The sequence below is a fragment of the Puntigrus tetrazona genome, chromosome 1, assembly GCF_018831695.1.
Source record: "Puntigrus tetrazona isolate hp1 chromosome 1, ASM1883169v1, whole genome shotgun sequence".
In the NCBI taxonomy this organism is placed as follows: Eukaryota; Metazoa; Chordata; class Actinopteri; order Cypriniformes; family Cyprinidae; genus Puntigrus; species Puntigrus tetrazona.
The window spans coordinates 5,495,134-5,517,966 of record NC_056699.1 but is presented as its reverse complement, the minus strand read 5'-3'; the positions used below and the strand labels follow the sequence as shown (position 1 = coordinate 5,517,966).

The 22,833-nt window shown below is 34.1% G+C and overlaps 1 protein-coding gene across 1 annotated transcript in view; it reads right to left on the bottom strand.

Moving 5' to 3' along the window:
• The window catches only part of si:ch73-383l1.1 (receptor tyrosine-protein kinase erbB-4), a 122,809-nt gene that overhangs the window by 44,907 nt on the left and 55,069 nt on the right, over window positions 1–22,833 (bottom strand). The window contains exon 2 of the mRNA XM_043247655.1: window positions 12,294–12,445. Within this exon, the coding sequence (XP_043103590.1) occupies window positions 12,294–12,445 (152 nt within the window). The remainder of the gene's footprint in view (window positions 1–12,293; window positions 12,446–22,833) is intronic.

The following is a 22,833-nucleotide window of genomic DNA, read 5'->3' as shown; positions in this document are numbered from 1 at the left end:
TAATATCCAAAATAAATGTTTTTCTATGTATGATATGTAAATATATATATATATATATATATATATATATATATATATATATATATATATATATATATATATATATATATATTACATAATAAATAACACAAATATAAATTATCCAAACAAAATCTTTTCTTTTTATATATTCATGTTTACTTGTTTGACAGCACTACTGAAAACAAAAACTAAACAACAACAACAACAACAACAACAACAACAACTTACATGAACAGTAGAGTACATATATAAGTGTGCATATATATATATATATATATATATATATATATATATATATATATATATATATATATATATATATATATATATATATATATATATATATATATATATATATATATATATATATATATATATATATATGTATGTAATAATATATATACATATATTATATATTTTTTATACTACTTTTAAAATATCACTTTCATACCTAGAAATATAAGATAATATTAAAACCCTGGAGTATTGTAACATTGCTTCAGCATACATTAAAGTACAAACACCTCTCAGTCCAAGCTGCTTTCACACTGCAAAAACACAGTAGGTCACAATCTCTCACCTCACACAGAGAAAAACCGCCTCCCTCCGGATACTTATATCTCAAATTGCAGTAATGAACCAAATGGACTCACAGAAATCAAACACACCCACGTTCCAAATGCTTGCTCACATTATACACCTGTATTCATCCTGCAGACATCATTAGAATTTTACATTTGTTTTCAAATTTTTCAGCGTGTATTCATGAGGTCGGAAAACAAACCACGTCATGGAGCCCAGTTTTATATATTCATCTTCACGCTAATCACGCTGACGTTCATGTGTTGCCTGAAAAACTAATGCCAGCATGACTCAGTCTCTCCGCAGCTGAAAAATAGCTGGACTCGTCTGTACATTAGGCCGTGGGAAACAAATTGAACAAACCAGCAATGTTTTTAAAGTCAAGTTCGAATGGGAGGATGATTTTTGCCACTTTAACGGAGCCGTATTCTGCACTTTTGTAGCATTTTATGCTCTTTTCTTTTTTAGCCTGCAGTCCACATCTAAATATTAACCAAGGTTTCCAACACCAAAAACATTCAAGATGAAGTCTTTCTTATGCTCACCGAGGCTGTAATTATTTAATCAATATTCAATTAATATTGTGCAATATTATTACGAAATTCTAAATATCTTTTCTTTTTATTATATTTTAAAATGTAATTTATTCCTCTCGTGGAAAACTGAGTTTTCAGCATCATTCATTACTCCAGTCTTCAGTGTCACATGATATTTTAAATAATTTTTTTATGAATCTATTGTAATATTATGCAAATGTCTTTACTTTCACATTTTTAAACATCTTTGTTGAATAAAACCTCTTAAAAACAAATTATGGGCAGTGCGGTTTCTTTCAGGCACATTTTTAAATATGAAATTACATTTATTCGGCAGAAGCTAATACTAGGTTAACAATTTAAGAATATGGCCTTAAAATGTTAATAAGGTTTTCATTTTCAGTGCTAAAAATCAAGTTCCATTTTAGGGATCTATTATTTTTGTGAAACTGTACAGTTGTGAGTAACATAGGTGCAATTATATTAATATTAGGTATTTTAGAGAAGACCTTTACAAGTACAAATCCCACACACCAACCGAACATCTAGTCTTGAAATGTTCTGCAATAACAGTATACAAGAGATAAAATGGTGCACACACGCTTCCTGGAGAGGAGCCAGCAATGCTGACTTGTTATTATCATCACTGAGCGAATGTGGTAATGATAAAGCTGAGAGGGCAGCAATCACCCATTTTCCATTCCTGCCCGAGAGCAAACGATATAAATGTCAATGTTAAATGCAATCTATTTGTTCCACTTTAGCAGCAGGTGACATAACAACACATGTGCTTGATCAAAACAAGCTGTGACAGGGTAGATATTAAAAATGCATGGGGCGAAACAATTCTGCTGAATACTTAGGAACACAGGAGGCTTCACCAAAAACTCTCATTATAGGACTTTGTCAGAGGATTTGTGAGTGTCAGTCATTATGCTGATTTTGGATCATATTTCTTTCAAAGATTCTCCCTCGAAAGGAGGAGCTTAAATCGTTTATTCAGGCTATCGATGGATTACCAGAAACTATATTAAATAAATGGGGTCAGAACATCCTGTAGGAGGCGCGTTTTGCATTCAATTTACAGACACACTTCAAATGCTTTTTTTCAGTCTTTTAATGGGATTAAAAGCAGGAAAACTGGTATTGATTTTAAGTCAGAACGAAATAGAAATTCACCCCATCTACTTTCTAAATGCATTTTAAAAGAATAGTGTGGCCAAGAATTAAAATTCTGTCATCTTCCACTCATTCTCATGTCGTTCGAAACTTGTACGTAAGATATTTTGAAAAATGTTCGTAGCCAAACAGCTTTGGGACCATTTTTGAGTTTTACTATCAGTATCAGTTTGAGTTTTAATTTCAGTCGACAGCATCGAAACTAATTGCTATCTCACAATTGAAAACCTTGTTCTGTAGGGTGTTTTTCTTATCCGATCGATTAGATTGAGTACAACCATGACCTTTCTGTACATTCCACTTACATTTAAATCCATTATATATATACTAGGGCTGGACGATATATATATATATATATATATATATATATATATATATATATATATATATATATATATATATTCTGTGCATCTCGTCAGTAAATCCGGTTCTTTAATTAGCGGTAAATTTCTTCACCTGTTCTAAAATGGAGTGCCAGTTAACACACAGAGCCGTAGATCACTGACAAGCTACGCAATATTGCGTTCAATTTCGTGGGTGATTCATTGGAGTCACTTGTCAGTGATCTACAGCTGTGTGTATTAACTGGTGTTTGCATTTGAAAACAGCTGATGGAGATTTACCGTTAATCAATGAGGCGGCTTTACTGACGTGATGCGCATGAATATATTGAACGGCATATATCGCACAGCCCTAATATATACACACACCATATATATATATATATATATATATATATATATATATATATATATATACATATACATATATATATATAATGTATATGTGTATGTATATATATTTTTCCAGTGTGGATGTACATTACAGTACTTCAAGGTACAATATAGCTCTCCTTTAAAGGGGCCATTTTCAGTAATAAAAAAGAGTGTATAACATACTTTAGTTAAAATTTATCAGTCGTGGTGTAAAAAACATTTTTTTACCCTGTCAAAACCAGCTGTGTTTTTATGACGCCATTCTAGTCGACGTTGCTTTAAATGCTAATGAGCTCTACTGACCCCACCCCTCTTTTCCATGGAGTGACAAGAAGTACTGTTTACTTTAGCCACAAAACTGACTAACTGTGTCTTCAGTGGTTCAGATGTTGGGAGTAAATGACATCTGTTATATTCAATATTACATCCAACAACAAATCACCTCCAACGCTTAATCTCAGACATCTTGTCTTCCTCTGCACTGGAGTTGACTAGTGACGGATCACTCAGGGCGGGTCTAATGTAAGACGGCCTTGTCAATCAACTGTCATGGGAGGGGCCTACGCCATTCTGAAAGGAATCTCAGAACATCCTGATTTAAGGAAGAGGATTTTAAAACAGGAGTTTTTTTTAATCATTATAAGATGTATGTGCACACTTCCAACACTCATTTATGTTCAAACAACTTGTAAAGTGAATTTCTTATCCAATTACCCCTTTAAGATGGAAGAAAAAAAAAACTGGACTTAGTAATATGCTTGTGATTCGGACATGCACAAATAACACTGAGGTTGCTTCAAACAATTGTGAATGTACATTAAATTGGTAGTTTAGACGGTCAGCATTTTCCCTTGTGATGCAGAGAAAGATGGAGCCTTATTCAGATAAATGGTGATCGTTCAATTATAATTCGCTTTTATAGTCATACCTTTTAATATAATAGCAATCATGGGAATTCCTGGTGCCTGTAATTGCTCTCAGGAAATTATTTCACCTCTGAGACCTTGCCACAGTGCTGTGTCGGATCTAATAAGAAACTGCGGAGGCTAGAATGGGAAACAACAGTGGCTCTCTAAAAAAAGGGCAGAAGTTATTACTAACTGCTGATACGTGATCAGTTTTGTCCTTTACTTTCAGAAGGGTTGGGATTAAGTGCAATCAGGTCAAAGACTGGCACTATAACAGCCTCAGAACCGGGATAAAATGCTAATGCAGTTTATCAGGACTACACACGGCCTGTGTTCAAAACTGTCTTGCTATCTACTATATAGGCAGCTACGGACAATAGAGTTCAAAAGTTGATGTTCAGGGATTTTTTAAGCTTTTGGAAGAAGTCTCATTCATTCATTTACAGTAATATTGTGAAATATTATTACAACTTGAACTGTTTTCTATTTTAATATATTCCTGTGATGCACGCAGAACCTTCTGCATTATTCTTCAGTGTCACAAGGTCCTTTCAAATAAGCTGATTTACTTAAATAAATAAATAAAAATCTTATCAAATGTTAAAAAACTGGTGTGCTGCTTAATATTTGAAAACTTACAAAAGTTTCAGGATTCTTTGATAAATAGAAAGGTCAAAACAACAACATTTATATAGCAATTAATGTCCTGCTACTTTGTGCTCTTTAATGCATATTTGCTGATGAAGACGTGCAAATGTGTGCACATTGGTGTGTCTTATCATGTTATTTGAATGCATTATCTTAATTACGAACACACTGGTTTGTAGTGCAAACAGTTTTATCGTTTGTTGCACATTGTTATTCTCCTTGTTATTTACCTAAAGCATCTAATGAACCGGAAGCCTCATCTAGGCTTTGTTCTGCATTCAGGAAAAAGGTGGATATATTTTAAAGACTTGTAAACTGTTTGCGAAATTGAGGTTTGTGCTTGTGTATCTCTATATTTTTAAATATTTTATATATATATATATATATATATATAATTTCTTTTATTATATATATATATATATATATATATATATATATATATATATATATATATATATATATTTATTTATTTATTTAATTTTTTTAAGAAATGGTCATTGCAAGAATGTTAGCATGTTTTTTCCAGTACAGTATGCATTACCATAGCATACCTTAAATTTAATCTAATTTTACAATACGATGCTATTATTTTACAGATTTTGTACAGATTTGAGCCAAATTTTTTTCTTATCATTTATGTACAATCAGGGTTTTAAGTTACATCTTATGTTAGAAAATGAATGTATGCATGATTTTATTCTAGTATAGCATAATATGTGAATAACTGGATGCATTGCTGCCTTAGAAAGCACACTATTGATATCTCTTGATGTCTCTTATGCTTTCTAGGTAGGTTGCTTACAAGAGTTTGTAACCAAGCCAATGTACAGTATGGCTGTGTCGCCACGCATGAACTCTAATAGAACAGGACAAGCTGTTGGGCTGCAGTTTCCAGCAGCATCTCAAACATCAGCTCACCTTAGCCATCCTCCCATCTGTTTACCCACTAATAAGGACACAACTCCACACCGCTGCAGGGCACTGGACACAGAACTATCCATCATACAGTCAGGTTCATCCTGACCCTATATATATGGCCTGTGCATTACCACAAACCGAAGAGTTTAACAAGCCCTGGACTGTGCTTGAATATTTGCTGTAGGAAACACATCCTCAAAATGATACAAATATTACCCAGTCTTGCGTCTGTCATAATATTTCCAGTTTTAGAAGTGCTGTAGATAAAAAAAAGCAGGAAAGTAATAACTTTAATACTAGGAAATTCTAGGCTGGATAGCAATAATGGTCCACCCAATGGGCCTGATTTATTTATTTTTTTTCTTAAACATAACTTTTGTGGAATGGAATTGTTCGAGAAACAGCTTTTTACTGCCAGTTCAATCGTGAAATATTAGCTCTGTTCTAATGGTTAGTGAGCAGCCAAGTTAGACAGCACAATCACATTACCAGTTTAAAAGTTGTTCAGAACGAAAGGCAACTTGTAAGATACAATTTTTGGCAAATGCAGCAGCATCATATGCATGCATTATATATACAAGGCAATCACTTAGCTGAGTAAAAAAAATAAAGCATAGAGAAAGCTAGAATATAAATATAAACTACTGGTAAGTGTCACAAATCATTCTAAAATGCATCAATTTCTTTTGAGGGAAGAAATTGTTCTTTGAGCGATTCATTCGGGTAAAAGAAGATTGTTCTGACCTAAAAACTATACTTAACAGTAATATACTGAATAAATAAAATGCTACAAAATATCTTTTAAAAGTGCAATATAGTTAGGCTAATAGTTTGCTTAGCAATATCAAACTACTGCAGACAGTTGTGAGTAGAGTCTTGTGTAAATCGCTATTTGGGTTCAAAAATCTGTCCCTTATGAGGTTCCATCTCTGTTTGGATGCTGTCTATAGAAGACAGCTGCCTATATTGACAATAGGCAGTAAGGCAGTTCATTAAATGTTGGAACAGACCTGTTGTGTCACATAAACATGGCCACGGGACACCAGTAAACCAGTGCAAAGGCCAAGTAAATCAGGCTGTTTCTGCAAAGATTAACACAAAAAGTGTATATTTATGAGTGTTTCCATGTATATTTATATATGACTGTTCCACTATGCGATATGCACAGTTGTGGTTCATATTCTGGAATAGGAGAAACTATTTTATCATCATTTCTCGATCCACAATTACACGGTTAGTTAGCTTCACGAAATACTTACAATTACTTACACTTTTTCTTTTTCCCAATAACTTTTGTCACCTAAAAAGGCAAATTTGCTGAAAATGTACTCTCGTTCAGCCCAAGATGTAGATAACTTCACGTCTCCCTCAGAGCAGATTTGGAGAAATGTAGCATTACATCACTTGCTCAGCCACGAATCCTCTGCGGTGAATGGGTGCCGCCAGGACGAGAGTCCAAACAGCACTTTAAAACGTCACAATAATCCACACCACTCCAGTCCATCAAATCAACATCTTGTGTAGTGAAAATTCACTGCGGAGTACGGTCAATAGAAGTTTTTTTAAAAATCCTATAAAGTAAGAAAGTAACAATGCTAACCATTTCACAATGCAACATTCTTTTTCTAACATCAATTGCCTGTAAATCACAAAGCATTTAAATAATCAAACGACACGCAAACGAAATCTTGCGTGCATATTCAAAAAAAGACTATGCAATTATCAAAACATAAATACAACTCAGACACACTTAAACTGCTAATGCTGTAGCAATGAGTTAGTGAAGTGCGCGCCTTAGCAAATGACTCACTTAAAGCTCGCAGTAACACTCCGCTCTGCACTGAAACTGCCTGAACCTCTCACAGTGACAGAGTGATAATGAGGCAGAGCTGTTAGCACATCACGGTGATTAATACTTCCTCCAACAGTCCTGCTCTTACACTGGACATTATATCACTGAAACCCTTCTTCCACATTATATTTCAGTGCGAAACGCAGGATGTCTAAAAGAGAAGAGCGGGAATACAGGAGTCAAGTGGCTTTTTGTCTCACTCACCAGCTAAATTACAGGCCCCATTTAAATTCACTTGTGAGTGTGCAAGTGGCCCTTACCGAGTCACACAGCAAGCTATGAAGGGTACAGAAAGCGTGAATAGATGTTTTAATTAAATAAAACGCAAAAAATAGAGACCACGTGAAAACACAACCATGCATGGAGAATCAACCAGGGTTGTCAGTTCAACGCGTTAACTTGATTAATTAGTTATGAAAACTAATGTGATTAAAATATTTAATGCAGTTAACGCACTGGCCCCGCCCCCAGACATGTGCACCGTCTTATGTTTAATACCGTTGACAAATATGGTGCAGGGCAACAACTATATCAGTGCAGTTAAAAAAATAAAGATAACGATAATTGTCTCCTGTATGTCTCATATATCTTATCTTTTTGTCTCATATTTGTACAATATAAGCAATATCACACAGGCAGCGAGAGCAATATCACACGAGTGGCGCCTTTGTTCTGATCTGAACGAGTGCAAATGTGATTTTATACGGAAGTTGATATTGTGTTATGTTTTAAAAGCGATATTATGCGTTTTTGCTCGATTTGGCAGAGAACATATTTATATTTCAGGTCTCTCACTCTGAGCAACACAGTTTAGTCTGTGAACGAATCCGCATTTTAAACGAAACGTTTAAACAGATGATTCAAATACGCGTTCATAAAAAGAGCCTATTAGCCGTTTCGAATGAATGACTCATAAAGTCATTTACCGCCTTCTGTGCAACAAAGGATTTTTGAAGACTGGTAACCAAAGCAGCTTTGTTAACAATGACTTTCATGAACAAAAAAATATTGAGAGGTTTCTCAAATTATCTTGTAATAAATGTTGAATCTAATAAAATATTTCAAAAGCTACAATTTGTAGTGTTTAATTTCTTATTTAACACAAAAATAGCTGTCTAAATAATCTTTTGTGGTTATTTTCACAGGTACATTTATCCTGCGATGAATTAATTGAAACATCATGGAATTAATTAGATTAAAATGTCAAATATATATATATATATATATATATATATATATATATATATATATATATATATATATATATATATATATATACATACATACATGAATGTACCTTGAATGCAATGCACGTCTCTTCGGATAAAATCATCTGGCAAATGCATAAATGGCTTGGCATCTTGTATTGTTTTCTGTCTTGGTTTATGTATTTCTTTTTGATGCTGGAAGTTGAGACGGAACGCATTTTTCTATTAAAATAGCTAACTGCTTTGCATCACAATCATGATGGGACATTCTCATTCTAGAGAGCATTTTATTGGGCAAAAACTTGAATGCACATGAACGGTCTGTTTTCCAGGTAGAGAAACACCGTACATTTGAAATGTGTATACAAGTTATCCCAGCTTTTATAAGCACTAGAGCACTAGAGTTTGAACATTACAATTCAATAACAAAAGAATCTGAAACAAATCTGAACAAAACCAGTGAAAAGAACAATCACCTCTCATATGGGTGAGTTTGATTAATGACCAATCACAGTCCTGCCTACATTCTGTACAGGAAGGCAATTTTATTTAAAATGATTTTCATTTAAGTAAAACTGCTAAATCTGAAAGAGAACTGAGGTAAAGATGCATTGAAGTCATTATTAAATGATATTTGCAACCCATTTGTAATTTCAAATATTTCTATATGAAACCGAATATTCTGTGTAATTCAGGAGGTTCAGGTTCACATTTCAAATGAATGACCTTTTTTTGGGTTAAAAACATTTCTTGAAAAAAAGAAAATGCACAGATGAAATGCAGTAAGAACAAAAATGACTATTAACAAAGTACAATTTTTATATGTTGACTTTAAATATGTCAATTATAAAGTTAATGCATATAGTATCAACAGACAATGATGGTATCCACTTTATTCCAAAATGCGGAAATATGGTTATATGGTTGATTAGCAGCTACAGGGAAATAACGAGAAGAATAACAATGTGCAGTAAGCGTTAAAACAAACCAGTGTGTTCATAATTAAGATAAGACACTAAATTAATATCGTAAGACACAACAATTTGCAATACCAAGCAGCAAAAACGAGCAGGTTTGTATACAGGAAGAATAAGGTGGATATGTTTTTCTATGTAACCTTTAAAATTAGATGCAAGAAAATATTTTAGTATATCTCTCATCAAGATTTTCTTGACAGAAGCTTCATTTCTCAAACAAATTAAGATGCTTGTGTTGATGTAACAAAAAAAAAAAAAAAAAAGAAAGATTTGAATATACTCCAGATTACTTTAATCAACATTCTAAGCACATACACACACAAGCACTAATTTGACTGTGCACTGAAATTCTCAGCAAATCTAATTAAATTTCATGTTTCAACAGTTTTTGGGCAGAGATTCTATAAATTGTGAAGACTTTGATCCAATCTGTGAAAGTATAATCTAATTATTTCTTATTCTCAAGTCACTCATTAACAGATCCCAGAGAGAGAGAGAGAGAAAAAAAAGAAATACCCTCTTACTGCTACAAAACTGAAAGGGGCAAGGGGTGTATTTTAGAATATTTCAAGATGAAAGCAACTTTCAATAAAAAACAGACAAAAATTATCAAAAGTCTAGATATTGAAAACATTCATAGTTCATGGGGAGTTTTAGATACGTGACCATGATCACTAGACAAGGTATAAACATGTGAAATGTAAGAACATAGGAACATGATTTCTTTCTGTCACATTTAAAAAATGTTGAATATAGGTCCAGGATTTGTATGTATATATTGCACTATCAAATTCACTATCAAACAAAAATTCACTATCAAAAACACTTTTTGTTTCCAAAGCAAGCACATAACATTTATATATATATATTTTTTTTCATAAAACAAGTAATGAGATTTCTTAATTTAATTTAATTTAATTTAATTTAATTTAATTTAATTTAATTTAATTTAATTTAATTTTTTTTCTATTTTACATTCCGCAAATACTGCTAACTGAGTTTATTTGGTATTAAACATTCTTTCAAATTTTAATACTTGATGAATTTTTTCCACTAAAAGGTTTCCACTAATAACGTAACAAGTGAAACAAATACTCCCTAAACCTCCCTAGCCCATTCCTCAGAGACCGTGGAGTAGTAGATTACTGTATGCATGCAATACAGATATTTTTTTCAAGACAATTTCAGCTTCCTCGCTACTGCCCGAAACCACTTCACTCTTCACAACGACCGTAGAGACTGGAGTGAATGACCCGTGTAACAGAACAAGAGCCAGCCAGAACAACTGAAGCATTATTACACCAGAGTAAAGCCCCATTGTGCTGAAAATCCTGCTCGGTCTGCAAAAAAACCACACGACTGAACAACATCAACCCACACGGTTTACATTTTTCAGATATTTCAGTTGCAGACAAAGGCAATTTTGTGTCCGCGTTTACAGGGACATTGAGCTTGATGTTCCCACTCAGCTGGCGTGTAACAATCAGGTGGCTTGATGAGACTTTAATGAGCTGTCAATCAAAGTCTCCGACATCTTAACCTACCACAGGATGCCACGATGCTACTTTAGCATGTATTAAAAATAAATATTTCTTGGGGAGCAAATCAGATTGTTCGATTGATTTCTGAAGGATCATGTGACACTGAAGACTGAGGTAATGATGCTGAAAATTCAGCTTTGACATCGCAGGGATAACTTACACTGTAAAATAAGTATATAAAAGTACATATTATGACACTTTTGCTAAATACTTTAGACTGCACCATTTTTCTTAAAACAGCTTGCTGGAAACTATTTCCATAAAACGTTCTTCCTCTTTCTCACTGATTATGGATTTATTAAGAAAGATACTTAAACATGAGAGGGGTTTGATTCATTTCCCCCATCCCTGATCACTACTACATTACTTTTGAGATAATCAAAGGAAATGAGCCCCTATTCTCTGCAGGTCCCAAAATTACCCTGATAGAGTACGTAAAGTAACATGAGAAGAGAACAATGACTATAACATCTCTACCAAAAACAACAGCATAGACCAACCTTTTCAACCTTTTAGAGTGTTTTAACTTTAAATTTTTAGATTTGTAAAATATATGAAGTGTATTTAATTTAAGTACCTTTAAAGGAGTATTTGACCAAAAAATGAAACTTTTTCTTTATTTTCTCACCCTCATGTCGCTCCAAACCCTTCGGTTGTGCACACAAGAAGACATTGTGACGAATGTTTATAATCAAACAGTAGCCACTGATTTCAATATTGTGTAAAAAATACTATGGGAGTCAACGGCTATTTCCAACTGTCTGGTTACAGCAGACGAAAAAAAAAAAATTCTTTCACAGTAAAAATAAACATATTCGCTGTCAGGTTCGAAACAACTTGAGAGTTAGTAAATGATGACAGAATCAAAATTTTTGGGTGAACTATCATTTTATCATCCTTAAAACAACTGGCTTACCTGCTTCTAGCAAAAGAGTTTCTTTTATATCATGAACTTCTGTATTTAGTGGACTCGACATTAAAAGCTAGATTTTCTTCAAATGCTCTATGGAGAAAATGTAAGTTGGGAAGCAGATTGCGCCACTATACCTACAACCTCATCTTCATATGCATCAAATAATATATGCCATTTACTCTGACAAAAAATCTATAATTTTCCCATTGGAGGAGCCCTTCATCAAGTCACTCCTTGATCGTAGCTATAATGACATTCATAAAATACCATTAATGATCACAATGATAATCTCACCTTGAGGAAAGACAGATTGCGGTTTCTTTCAATGCTGGTGATCTCCAGGTTACCCATGACCACCTCACAGTTCTCGTAGAACTTGCGAAGAGTTTTGTACTGCTGGTCCAAATCCGACAGCGTGCTGAGCTTGTTATCAGTGCCAGGACACACTACAGAAGAGAAAAAGAGAGAGAAAACAGGTAAGGATCGTAAGCATAAAAGCAAACAATTCCTTTAAAATCGATAGTCTTGCATAAATATTAAGCATTAAATAACTGCAGCTACGCCAGCCAAAAAAAATTAGGCAGATGGGTGAGAAGTACAGAATAAAAAAATAAAACAGGCAACTCACTGGAAACCTTCCAAAGCAACATTAGCTTCTCTAAACAATGTGTGCAGCGTCCTTAGGCCACAATCATAAATCTTTTTTCCCCATATGGACGCTCCAGCATCGCACATATTGTGTGAAAAGACACAGGTCATTACTTCAAGAAAGTAATTAGCCAAATTACTGAGCGAAGGTTCATGTGCGTTTACGCTTCTACTGACCTGCTTTTGCAACACTAAACATCTGCCATCCACAACAACCAGATAAAAGAGGCATTTTCCGCTTTTCAATTAAAAAAGCCTGTGTGCCTGGCAACAGCGTTAACGTCAGTGTCTCTTTATTTTTTCGCCCAGCTGAGCACTGAGGGCTGTACGGCGGGTTTTAATGAAGTATTTGATGAGTGATTGTTCCGCTGATCCTGGAGACTAATCCTGGCTTGGAATCTCAGTGACCCCAGGCTTTATTCAGGCATCTTAACTCAGGTTGAAGTGACCCAGTAAGATTCACAGGGTATCACATGGGGTACTGTTACGAAAGGTACTGCAAGATACAAGAGACTTTACATGAATTTGATGATGCAAAAAATGTTTAAAATCTACATGCTATCTAAAGCTATAGGATAAATTTATTACGTAATTCCATGCCCAAGAGCACCATAAAATACTAAATCATGCAACTTCTACAATATATTCCCAAATAAAGCAGAATATTCTTACAGTAACTGTTTCTCACATTTAACTAAATATTAAAAAGCAGTAACGCTGATGATTTGTGCAGAGTAGGTAATTTAAATATTTTGTTAATTTATCATAAAATTTTCTGAGTTTACGAGATGTAATTATAAGTTCAGGGGCACATGAGGGCTTTGGCGTTGATGGTGTTGCCATAGAAACACATAATTTAGATAGAGTGCAATGTGTCATCTCAGAATCTTTTCATTGTAGGATTTCAAGATTTAAGGCAGAAAGAGTGTGTTGACTTTTTAAATTCATGTTACATAACACACCTGCACCAAAATTAAAAAGAAAAAAAAATTCTGAAGAAATCCTTTCCTGTGAAGTTCTGAAGTTCTTCTCAGAGATATTTTTATATAAAATCCCATGTATTTCTAGCATCACAAACAGTGCGCTTGATATGTCTGGTATGCCTGGTATTCTCTCTTTTTACAGGCTTAAAATTCACCGCAAATTACAATTTGGGAAATTATTGCAAATAAAAAAATTAAAAAAAACAGTTCTGATTTAGAGCCGGTGGACTGGCGCGTCTCCAGAACCCAAACCTCACCACACTACAGATTTAAACCGAGCAGGCAGTTCTTCGAGCTCTGAACTCAACTGTTCTTGTTTTGTGTTGGAGTGTACTAGATCTGGATCTTCTTCTGCTCTCTTCTGTTGCATTGCCATGCTATTTGCTCCATTAGTTACCTATGACTGACTGTATTTGTCGGACTGGACTGCATGAACCGTACTGTGTCTGTTCCAGGCAAACACATATACTGTTAAACGCCGAACAAATTGAAGTACAATTTCATAAAATCTTGGTTAATAAAAAAAACCTCAAAACTTTAAACTGTGATGATTTGAGATGTCCAGTGTGCATTTTCAGGATCTACGTAGAATCAGTGGATATATATTGTGTGTGTGTGTGTGCGTATGTGCTATTAGTGATGCTTTCCAGGGACAGTGATGAGTCTTGGCTGAAGGAGCTGTGAGGGCTAACAAGCGCAGGAACAGACAGGCCCCTTTAACCCCGGTGGAGGTGTCAGACTTGACATGCAATTAAATACACCTATTTCCACCCATCAAACACCTTCCTGGGTCCAGCCTGAACCATCTGCTAGATCAGCTGGCCCATGCCTGCCGAGCACCACAAAGCCGATTATCGTGTGTGTGAGTAGAAAGTACATGTCCAATGATTCATGTGAGAATGCTTATGTGTGCCTGTGTGAAACACATGGCCATTCATTTCCTTTGGCAGGAAATACTCTCTGTGTCACTTCTGCATCAGTATTCAAGTCTCTTTTAACCACTTTTACACTGACCACAGTATAAGAACATACATACATACATATAATATACCATATTCAATGTAATTTTAATATTTGTTATTTGATTATAAATGTTTTATTAAAATAATTTATATACAATTAACATTAATTCATATAGCAATTAGCAAAATACTAAATATTTGATAACACTTTACTTTAGGGTTTCTTAAATAGTCACTTAGAAGCATGCATATGACCAAAATATTTTGTTATATTTGTTAGCAGTAATTAAGCACATATTAATGCATTATTTTGCATGACCTTACTCTGTATCTATCTATCTATCTATCTATATATATATATATATATATATATATATATATATATATATATATATATATATATATATATATATATATATATATATATATATATATTATATATACTCAATACCCAATCATTAATAATTTAATACCCAAACTTAACCACTACCTAACTAACTATTAGTCAGGAATTTACATATTATTTTAAAGAAGTGACTTAAAAACAGAAACAAATTATACTGATAAATGTAAAACTATTTTATACCAATGCTACGTTTCTGTGTGTTTATCATGATAATATTCTTACTGTCTATGGAGGGTCAGAGAGCTTTCAGATTTCATCAAAATATACCTTAATTTTTGTTCTGAAGATGAACGAAGGTCTTACAGGCCTAATACTGTAACATCAAGTACACTAGCTTCTCAATAGGCCACATTTAGATTTTGTGCAAGCACAGATACCTATATACAAAACTTCCATTTGCGATGCCCTACCCCATACGCACACACACACACACACACACACACACACACACACACACACACACACACACACACACACACACACACAGACACACACAGTCATTCCCTGCTGTGCACAATGTGTCTTTTGCCTATTGTATTTAAAGTTGTGGGCATGTCTGTCCCATTGACTCTTGGAATTTCTGCACGGTGTCGCTGCCAAGAGAAACAATATTAATACGGCCTACTGCTGTGCTGCTCACAGAGATCTCAACAAATTTATTTCACAGAAAGCAGAACGATGGGCAAATGAGGACACTTTTTCTTTAATTTATTGTCGTTTCAGCAATGATGTGTTAGACCATGGAGATCAGGACCAAGGGGGGTCAGACAAAAAGTTTAGTCATGTTGGTGGAGCTGTCTAACGCTGTTTTGTAAAAACTTTCTTATTTCTCATTCTAACCCTGCATAAAGTCAGAAATGAAAGCGATATTCAGAATCCCTGGTGTCTGAGAGATCTGTGAGTAAGGATGTGTATGACATTATTAAAAAGCTAAGTGAGCACCACACCAGGACTGATGGGCTGACAGATGAAAACATTACTGCTGATTTCATTATAATGCCCCTCATCATCTATAGCTCAAACCCGATGGCACAACAAATCTTCTCTTATTTTCTCTCCAATGGCAAGCCTTTATTGAGCGCCACACAAATGTATGTCACCATTGCAGTCGACAAAAGCATTAATCATTAAATGTTTTGACTGATCAGAAAGCATATGCACACATTTAGTGACTTGATATATATATATATATATATATATATATATATATCTATATATATATATATATGTGTCTATGTGTGTGTGTTATATAATATTATAATAACTAATATATAAAGTACATGTACATGTAAACATTCATACAATGTACAGTTACACAAATGTAATCTCTATAATATAAAACCCTTTTCCTCTGATTGATTAGCTCGTTCTTTTGGATTTTCACAGTGGGCAACGAGGCATCACCTGCTGGTGAGACACAGGTGGAAGTGATTTGTATTAAGCAGACATAGGATTTAATGACTCGTCCCAGCCAATTTTCAGCTTCCATCTAAACCTGAAAAGAGTTTTGCACTTAATGTAGCAGGAACAGCTCATGTCGGCTGATCCTGTAGACGGGATACAGATAAACAGCTTGAGAGAACATATGCTGATATTCTTGACGAATGCTGATGCGCGAGCCGAGCATGTGAAATCGAATGCATCATCTTGAGGAGTTACAAGCAGTTAAACTGTTAAAAATGATCGAAAGTACTATTTTTTTTTTTAGGATTTCACTCAGACGTTTCTTTGTAATTATTTGTGGAATTAAATAGCTATACGCTATTTGAAGAAACACGTTTTAATTAAAGTAATTAAAGGAGTAGCTCATTCAGAAATGAAAATTGGCTGAACTGTCAGGTCATCCAAGAAGTAGATGAGTTTGTTTTCTTGATCTGAATAGATTCGGAGAAATTTAGCTTTGCGTCACTTGTTCAGCAAATCGCGAATTACAGTGAAAGTGCGTTAACATTTTTAAAACAATAAAATATTTGTAAACATTTTATTTAAATGAGGTTACACGTTCGTGATATTGTAGTGTAGAGATATTTCAACACTCAACAATGAAATTAAATTATTAACTAGGTATGTCACAAAACAGCCTTCTGAAGGATTGCTATTTAGAGGAGCATTATGATAAGTGAAGATTTTCTAATTCTTGATAAACACTCAGCTTCTGTGTGGTTTTGATGAATTTTGAGTGTTATAGCATTTAATGAACAGTGTCTTGGAGCCTTCACATTGAGTGTGCTCCGAAATCAGACACAGATGTTCACAGAACTCAAGCTGTGATGCCTCGCAGTCATCGAAATTATCATTCATTCCAACGCGATCATCTTCGTAAAGAAATATTATGTGCTTAGTTTTCCAATGCACCCCATATGCAATGGTATTCATTATTTTGAAATATTAAATATAGCAAACCATAGAAAACTGCTGACATTCAACTATATATATATATATATATATATATATATATATATATATATATATATATATATATATATATATATATATATATATATATACACACACACACACACACACACACACACATATAAATCAATATAAACCTCACCAACATTTTTGTCTTTTCTCTAGTAGACAAACTTACTTTTCATTAATCTTTATGACTTGTTTTTAAGCTAAAAGTCAAACGTTTCTAGTTATATCTACTTAAAAACGTACTGTAACGTACTATATTTTCTTAACACTGCATGCATTATTAAGATTTTGTATACTGTACTTGAAGATTTTTTTATATTGTTATATATTATATATTATATATATTATATATATATATGATGGTTTTAACACCAATTTAGTTCAGTAACAGTATTAATGTTGCAATTTTAATTAATCATGTAAAACTCAATTCAGCTATAAAACAGCTCTACAAAAAACAACTATGTTTTTCCTCATTGTGAAATAATGCTATTGTGTGAGAGCTGCTTTATATCATTCCTCTCATCGAGAACAGCTGAGTTACCTAAACATCTAATGAAAGTGCTATAAAGCACTTTTAGATAATCCTTTGAACATCAGGCTCCTGCTTTGATTTCCAAATCCATTATGTCATTAGTTGAAGATTAAGGCCATTGAGAGCACAAGATGAAAACAAAGCAGCGGCCATGATGCTTTACTTACATGGCTGCTGCCTTTATAAAATATGTCATTTATCTGCAAATCACACATTATAGGTTTTAAGGGGAAAAAACAGTTTACTACAAAATATCCCATAACTATCATCAGGGGCATGTCAGCATAACATAACTGCACAATGTGATACCTTTAAAGATTGGATTATATTAGGAAAATGAGCTGAAATAAACCAGTGGTGATAAGAGTCCAGTGAAAAGAACTACACAGCATGCTGCACTTACAGTTCAGTGCATTCTGAGTCTTTCATATCTTGTGGATCTTGTAGAAAAGGCCCTAAGAGTCAGTCAACTGCTGCTCTTTGCCTCTGATCTCTCAAAGCCGTCCTAAAAAAGCAGCACAACAGAAAGCATGATGCTGACTCCTGCTTTGCACAGCAGGTTCCGCAAGCCATTTGTTTTGTATTATACCGGTCACATTAAACACTTCACCAATCTCATCTCCAGTCTGAGAGTGTGATTCATAAGAGGCATATCAAACAATATACAGAACGACAAATGTAGGCCAAATACACTGTAAAGTGTGCAAACATCAGTGCAAAATGTCCAACTTTGAGGAGACCTTCAAACAGCAATCTCAGGTAAAGCAGTCCAAACTATCTAACCTGGTTCAAAGTTCATTGGCAAGTTTTGTGACAGAGTCTGCCATTTCAAAACTGGAGGATACTGTATTGGTGATCTTCATCCGAGACTGAAATGACAATTTTGCATTTTGGGGTGGTGGAACCCTTTAAACAAGTAAAAAAATAAGAAAGAAATTTGATTTAAAAATAAGCAAGAAAATACCCAATGGTGGTAAAAACTGGTTCAGTTAAAACTTATATACTTATTTGCAACCCTGTAATGATATTTTGCATCACATATCGATTTTGAATTTTTATTTTTTCTTCAAACATTTTGCACATTTGCTGCCTGAGTAAGTGGAATGACTTAAGTGGAATGATTTATGCTGTATATATATATATATATATATATATATATATATATATATATATATATATATATATATATATATAAAGAGAGGGAGAGAGAGTTTTGTATCAAAACAAACTACATTACAAAGTAATTCTTTAATATTGCATTATGATTTGCTACAAAAGAATATCGCAAAAAAAGGTTTTTTGATCAGCAATTATCCATTAACGCGGTTTTAGATTTGGCACGACACCAGCATCATTGAATAAATTGATTTTCTCCTGAATGCGCAAGGTTTCATACTAATAAAACATTATGAGCTTTATGACTTGACCTGGACGTCTGACCTTACACCATGAATCAATAAATACAGAACAGGAACGAACGAGTGGTGGAGCTCCAAACTACAGAGTCTCTGATATATGGTTATTACAGAGAGAGGCAATAATGAACTCAATGGACTGAGAGTAATGACTCTTTTCACTATCACTCATTGACTGACATTAAAACTTTGACACTGCCTTCACTTCTATTACCACGAGTTCAGCACATTACAGAGGGAGAGGGTAAAATAATCAAAAGTTTGTCACAGGAGGCAGTGTGAATGTTAACCGATAATGCTTTAAAATGTGTTCATTGGATCGCAAAGTTAGAAGCGTGACGTCATAGCATGTTTCTAAAAGTAGGTTAATACATCACTCAGAATAAATGTTATTTTCAGAAAATGTACAGTTTGGATTATTTCTTAGCTAAATACTTTTTGAAGTTTGCAGGATGTTATTAATTGACTGGAATGTGTCCCGAGTTCAGAACAGGAAGTTCGATATCAAGAAGACCTTCTCAGCAAATTAGAACCTCAGAGTGCTGTGACTCATGATTATTAATCAGCACATCAACTACTTGCTCTAATCAAGTTTTCCAACAAGGAAAAAGTTTTAAATGTGCAGTTGTCAGGCAGTTTTAACCAGGTCTGACATTGCTATATACTCTATATGAAACAGGATGACAGATAAAATACACATATGGCAATTGAATACATTAAACTTTTTGTCTAGCCGAAATCTATTATAGAATGAAATATCCTCCTTTTTGCCCTATAGGTGAAGCTCTTTCAGAGAACTAATGAGATGCCACCTACAGAAATAATGTATTCAAATCATAAATGTGAGAGATTGATTCTCCACATCCATATGTTGCAGTGACCTCTATTAGATTGAAAGAGAATTTCATTGAGATGGTTTGCAAATGTAGCTCAGTCTCCTGCCTACTAATGACTGCGAAAACAGTGCATTCACAAAGAGGATGTTTATTCACAGAAATTTAGATGGAAAGACTAAAAATGCTTTCTAGAAAAGTGGGTGCAATTGGAATTTGGGAAAAAGACTATAGTGGAGTCAATAGATAAAAAAAAATGCTTAAGATAAGAGATTACCGCAAATTGATATATTACATCTATTTGGTAATGTTAAAGAAAATAACTTTTCCTCCTCCACAAGCTAGAAATCACAACTGGGATCTAAACCGCTTCTCCGTGAAGCAGACTTTTGCTTAAATCTCTAGTTTCTCGTGAGAAAAAAGCCTGTCAAGTTTCTAAAAGAGATTTCAACAAACTGTGTTGATGTTTGTTAAAATCGGAAATTCTGTAACAGAATCAAACATATCTCATCAAAATCTCCCAAGACAAAACGGTCTGAGCTGTGTATCATTGAAAAATATGTGTGTGTAGTTGTGTGTGTTTACAATTTGTCTAATATGTAAAAAAAAAAGTAAAGTAAACAGTTCTTTTTCATGAATTTGGCCACAAATCTGATCACTCTTGGAGCAATCCGAAACCCTAAAAACATATGTCCGTGTGTGAAACGTCTACTATAAATAATGTGTTATCTGTAAAAACATTTTTTATCTTCTTTTGAAAACCTTCAATCAAAAAACACCCTTTCTGCCCTACGCTACAAAAGTGTAGTTGCCAACAGGGCCTTGTCCTGCTGAAACTAACCGGTTGGTAATGGCATCTGGTTACCATCTGGTAATGACAATCAAACAAAGTCTATAAAACCAGTTTCACAGCTAGATATCTTACAGAACACCTCACAACTCTTAGCTATTAATAAATAAGCACTCAGTGTTTAACTATGTATATTACTCATGATATACTGACACGCGAAGGCTACACTTTTGAGCTTACTCTGAGCACAGACAAGTACTATTCTCCCAAACAGTTAATATTCTATGTGATGTTTTTGGAGTTTGTTGTGTCCATGGTTCGGCGATCTGCTTATGTACACAGGAGCCTGCCTCTCATTAGGGGAGCGCAGAAGACAGGTAGATTAAAATTCATTGGTGTATGTTGTGGTAATCTCCACACATTCACAAAGCCCGGAGAAAGTGGGAGGCTGCTGTCAAGACAGATACAGACCAACACTGAGCCTGTGCCATTTATCAGCCTGCTACTACAGCCTTATCAGCTGAACCCAAGGGGCCTGACTCTGACTCTGACTAGCGAACAGCAAGCGGAAAGCTGCTGGGTGAGTCAGTGAGCAGTGAGAACCGCGAAACCGTACAAGAAATTATGGAAGTGAACGGATGACATTTAAGGCTGCAATTAATAATTTTTTTAACTTTAGCTAAGAGTCTTAACGAATCTCCTTTTATATCAACTGACTCCAACTTTTTTCAATGGCACTGTGTTAAGTTGCATGCCAGAACGCATATTCAACCATAACAAACATAAAAGACAATGCTTTAGACTGTAATTAAATCTAAATGTTAATGTTAATCTTAAACATCTGTCTGAAAATAGCAAGCTACTTATTTTACGTCATTTTTTTGTAAATGATAAATGGTAAATACTACATTGATAAAAATTCTTAGTGTTTTTTTTAAAACACTGCAGATAATTAGTGTCATTTATTGCTTCATTAAAGTGAAGATATTCATAATACATAATGTATATTAGCAGCATGATTGCTTTTAACATTGAAATGATAATGATAACTAAATCAGAATATAGGAATGATTTCTGAAGGGTCATGCAACACTAGAATATTTGGCAATATATTACCATAATAATATTTCACAGTATCAAACTTTTTACTATATTTTTTATCAATTAAAGGCAGTCTCGGTGATGAATCATTCAGAAAAAAAAAAGTGAAACTCCTCTCTCCTTAGCAGTGAAAGCATAACTCTAGAGCAATTACCGTTTCCGCTACAGCCTCTCTTCACAAGCGTGTCTGGTTTTGAGAGAAAGAACAGAACTGCAAGCATTATTCAATATTTCACTCATGGATTCATCTGAAACCATCTGAAAACCTGGAGAGGCTATAAAACAGTGGAGAGACCTTATCACTATATTAGACTCAATATCAAAGAGCACTTTAAAAGCAGTACAAAAAAGAAAGAAAGTAAAACATAAAAAGGTTAAAAAAGTCAAGTAAGGACATTTTGTGCATCAGTTTGTGTGAATCAGATAAATAAGACAATTTTCACTGCATTGCTCCAGACCTTGAGAAAATAACTGAAATATTTATGGGATGGCCATGGATGAATTTACCTTTTTTACCAGTCGTCAAGGTTGATGTTGGCTTTGCATAAACAGTTTTCATAGCCATTCAATAAAAAGTAAATCCCAACCTTCAACCAAAGCTCCCCGAGGCATCTGAATTTACTACTCTCTTAATCACTATTTGGTGTCCTTTTTGTTGTAGAATGGTTACATCAGTCATCACATGCGGCCTTTGTTAGTGCATAACCTTACAAAAATAAATCAAATTTAAAAAGGTT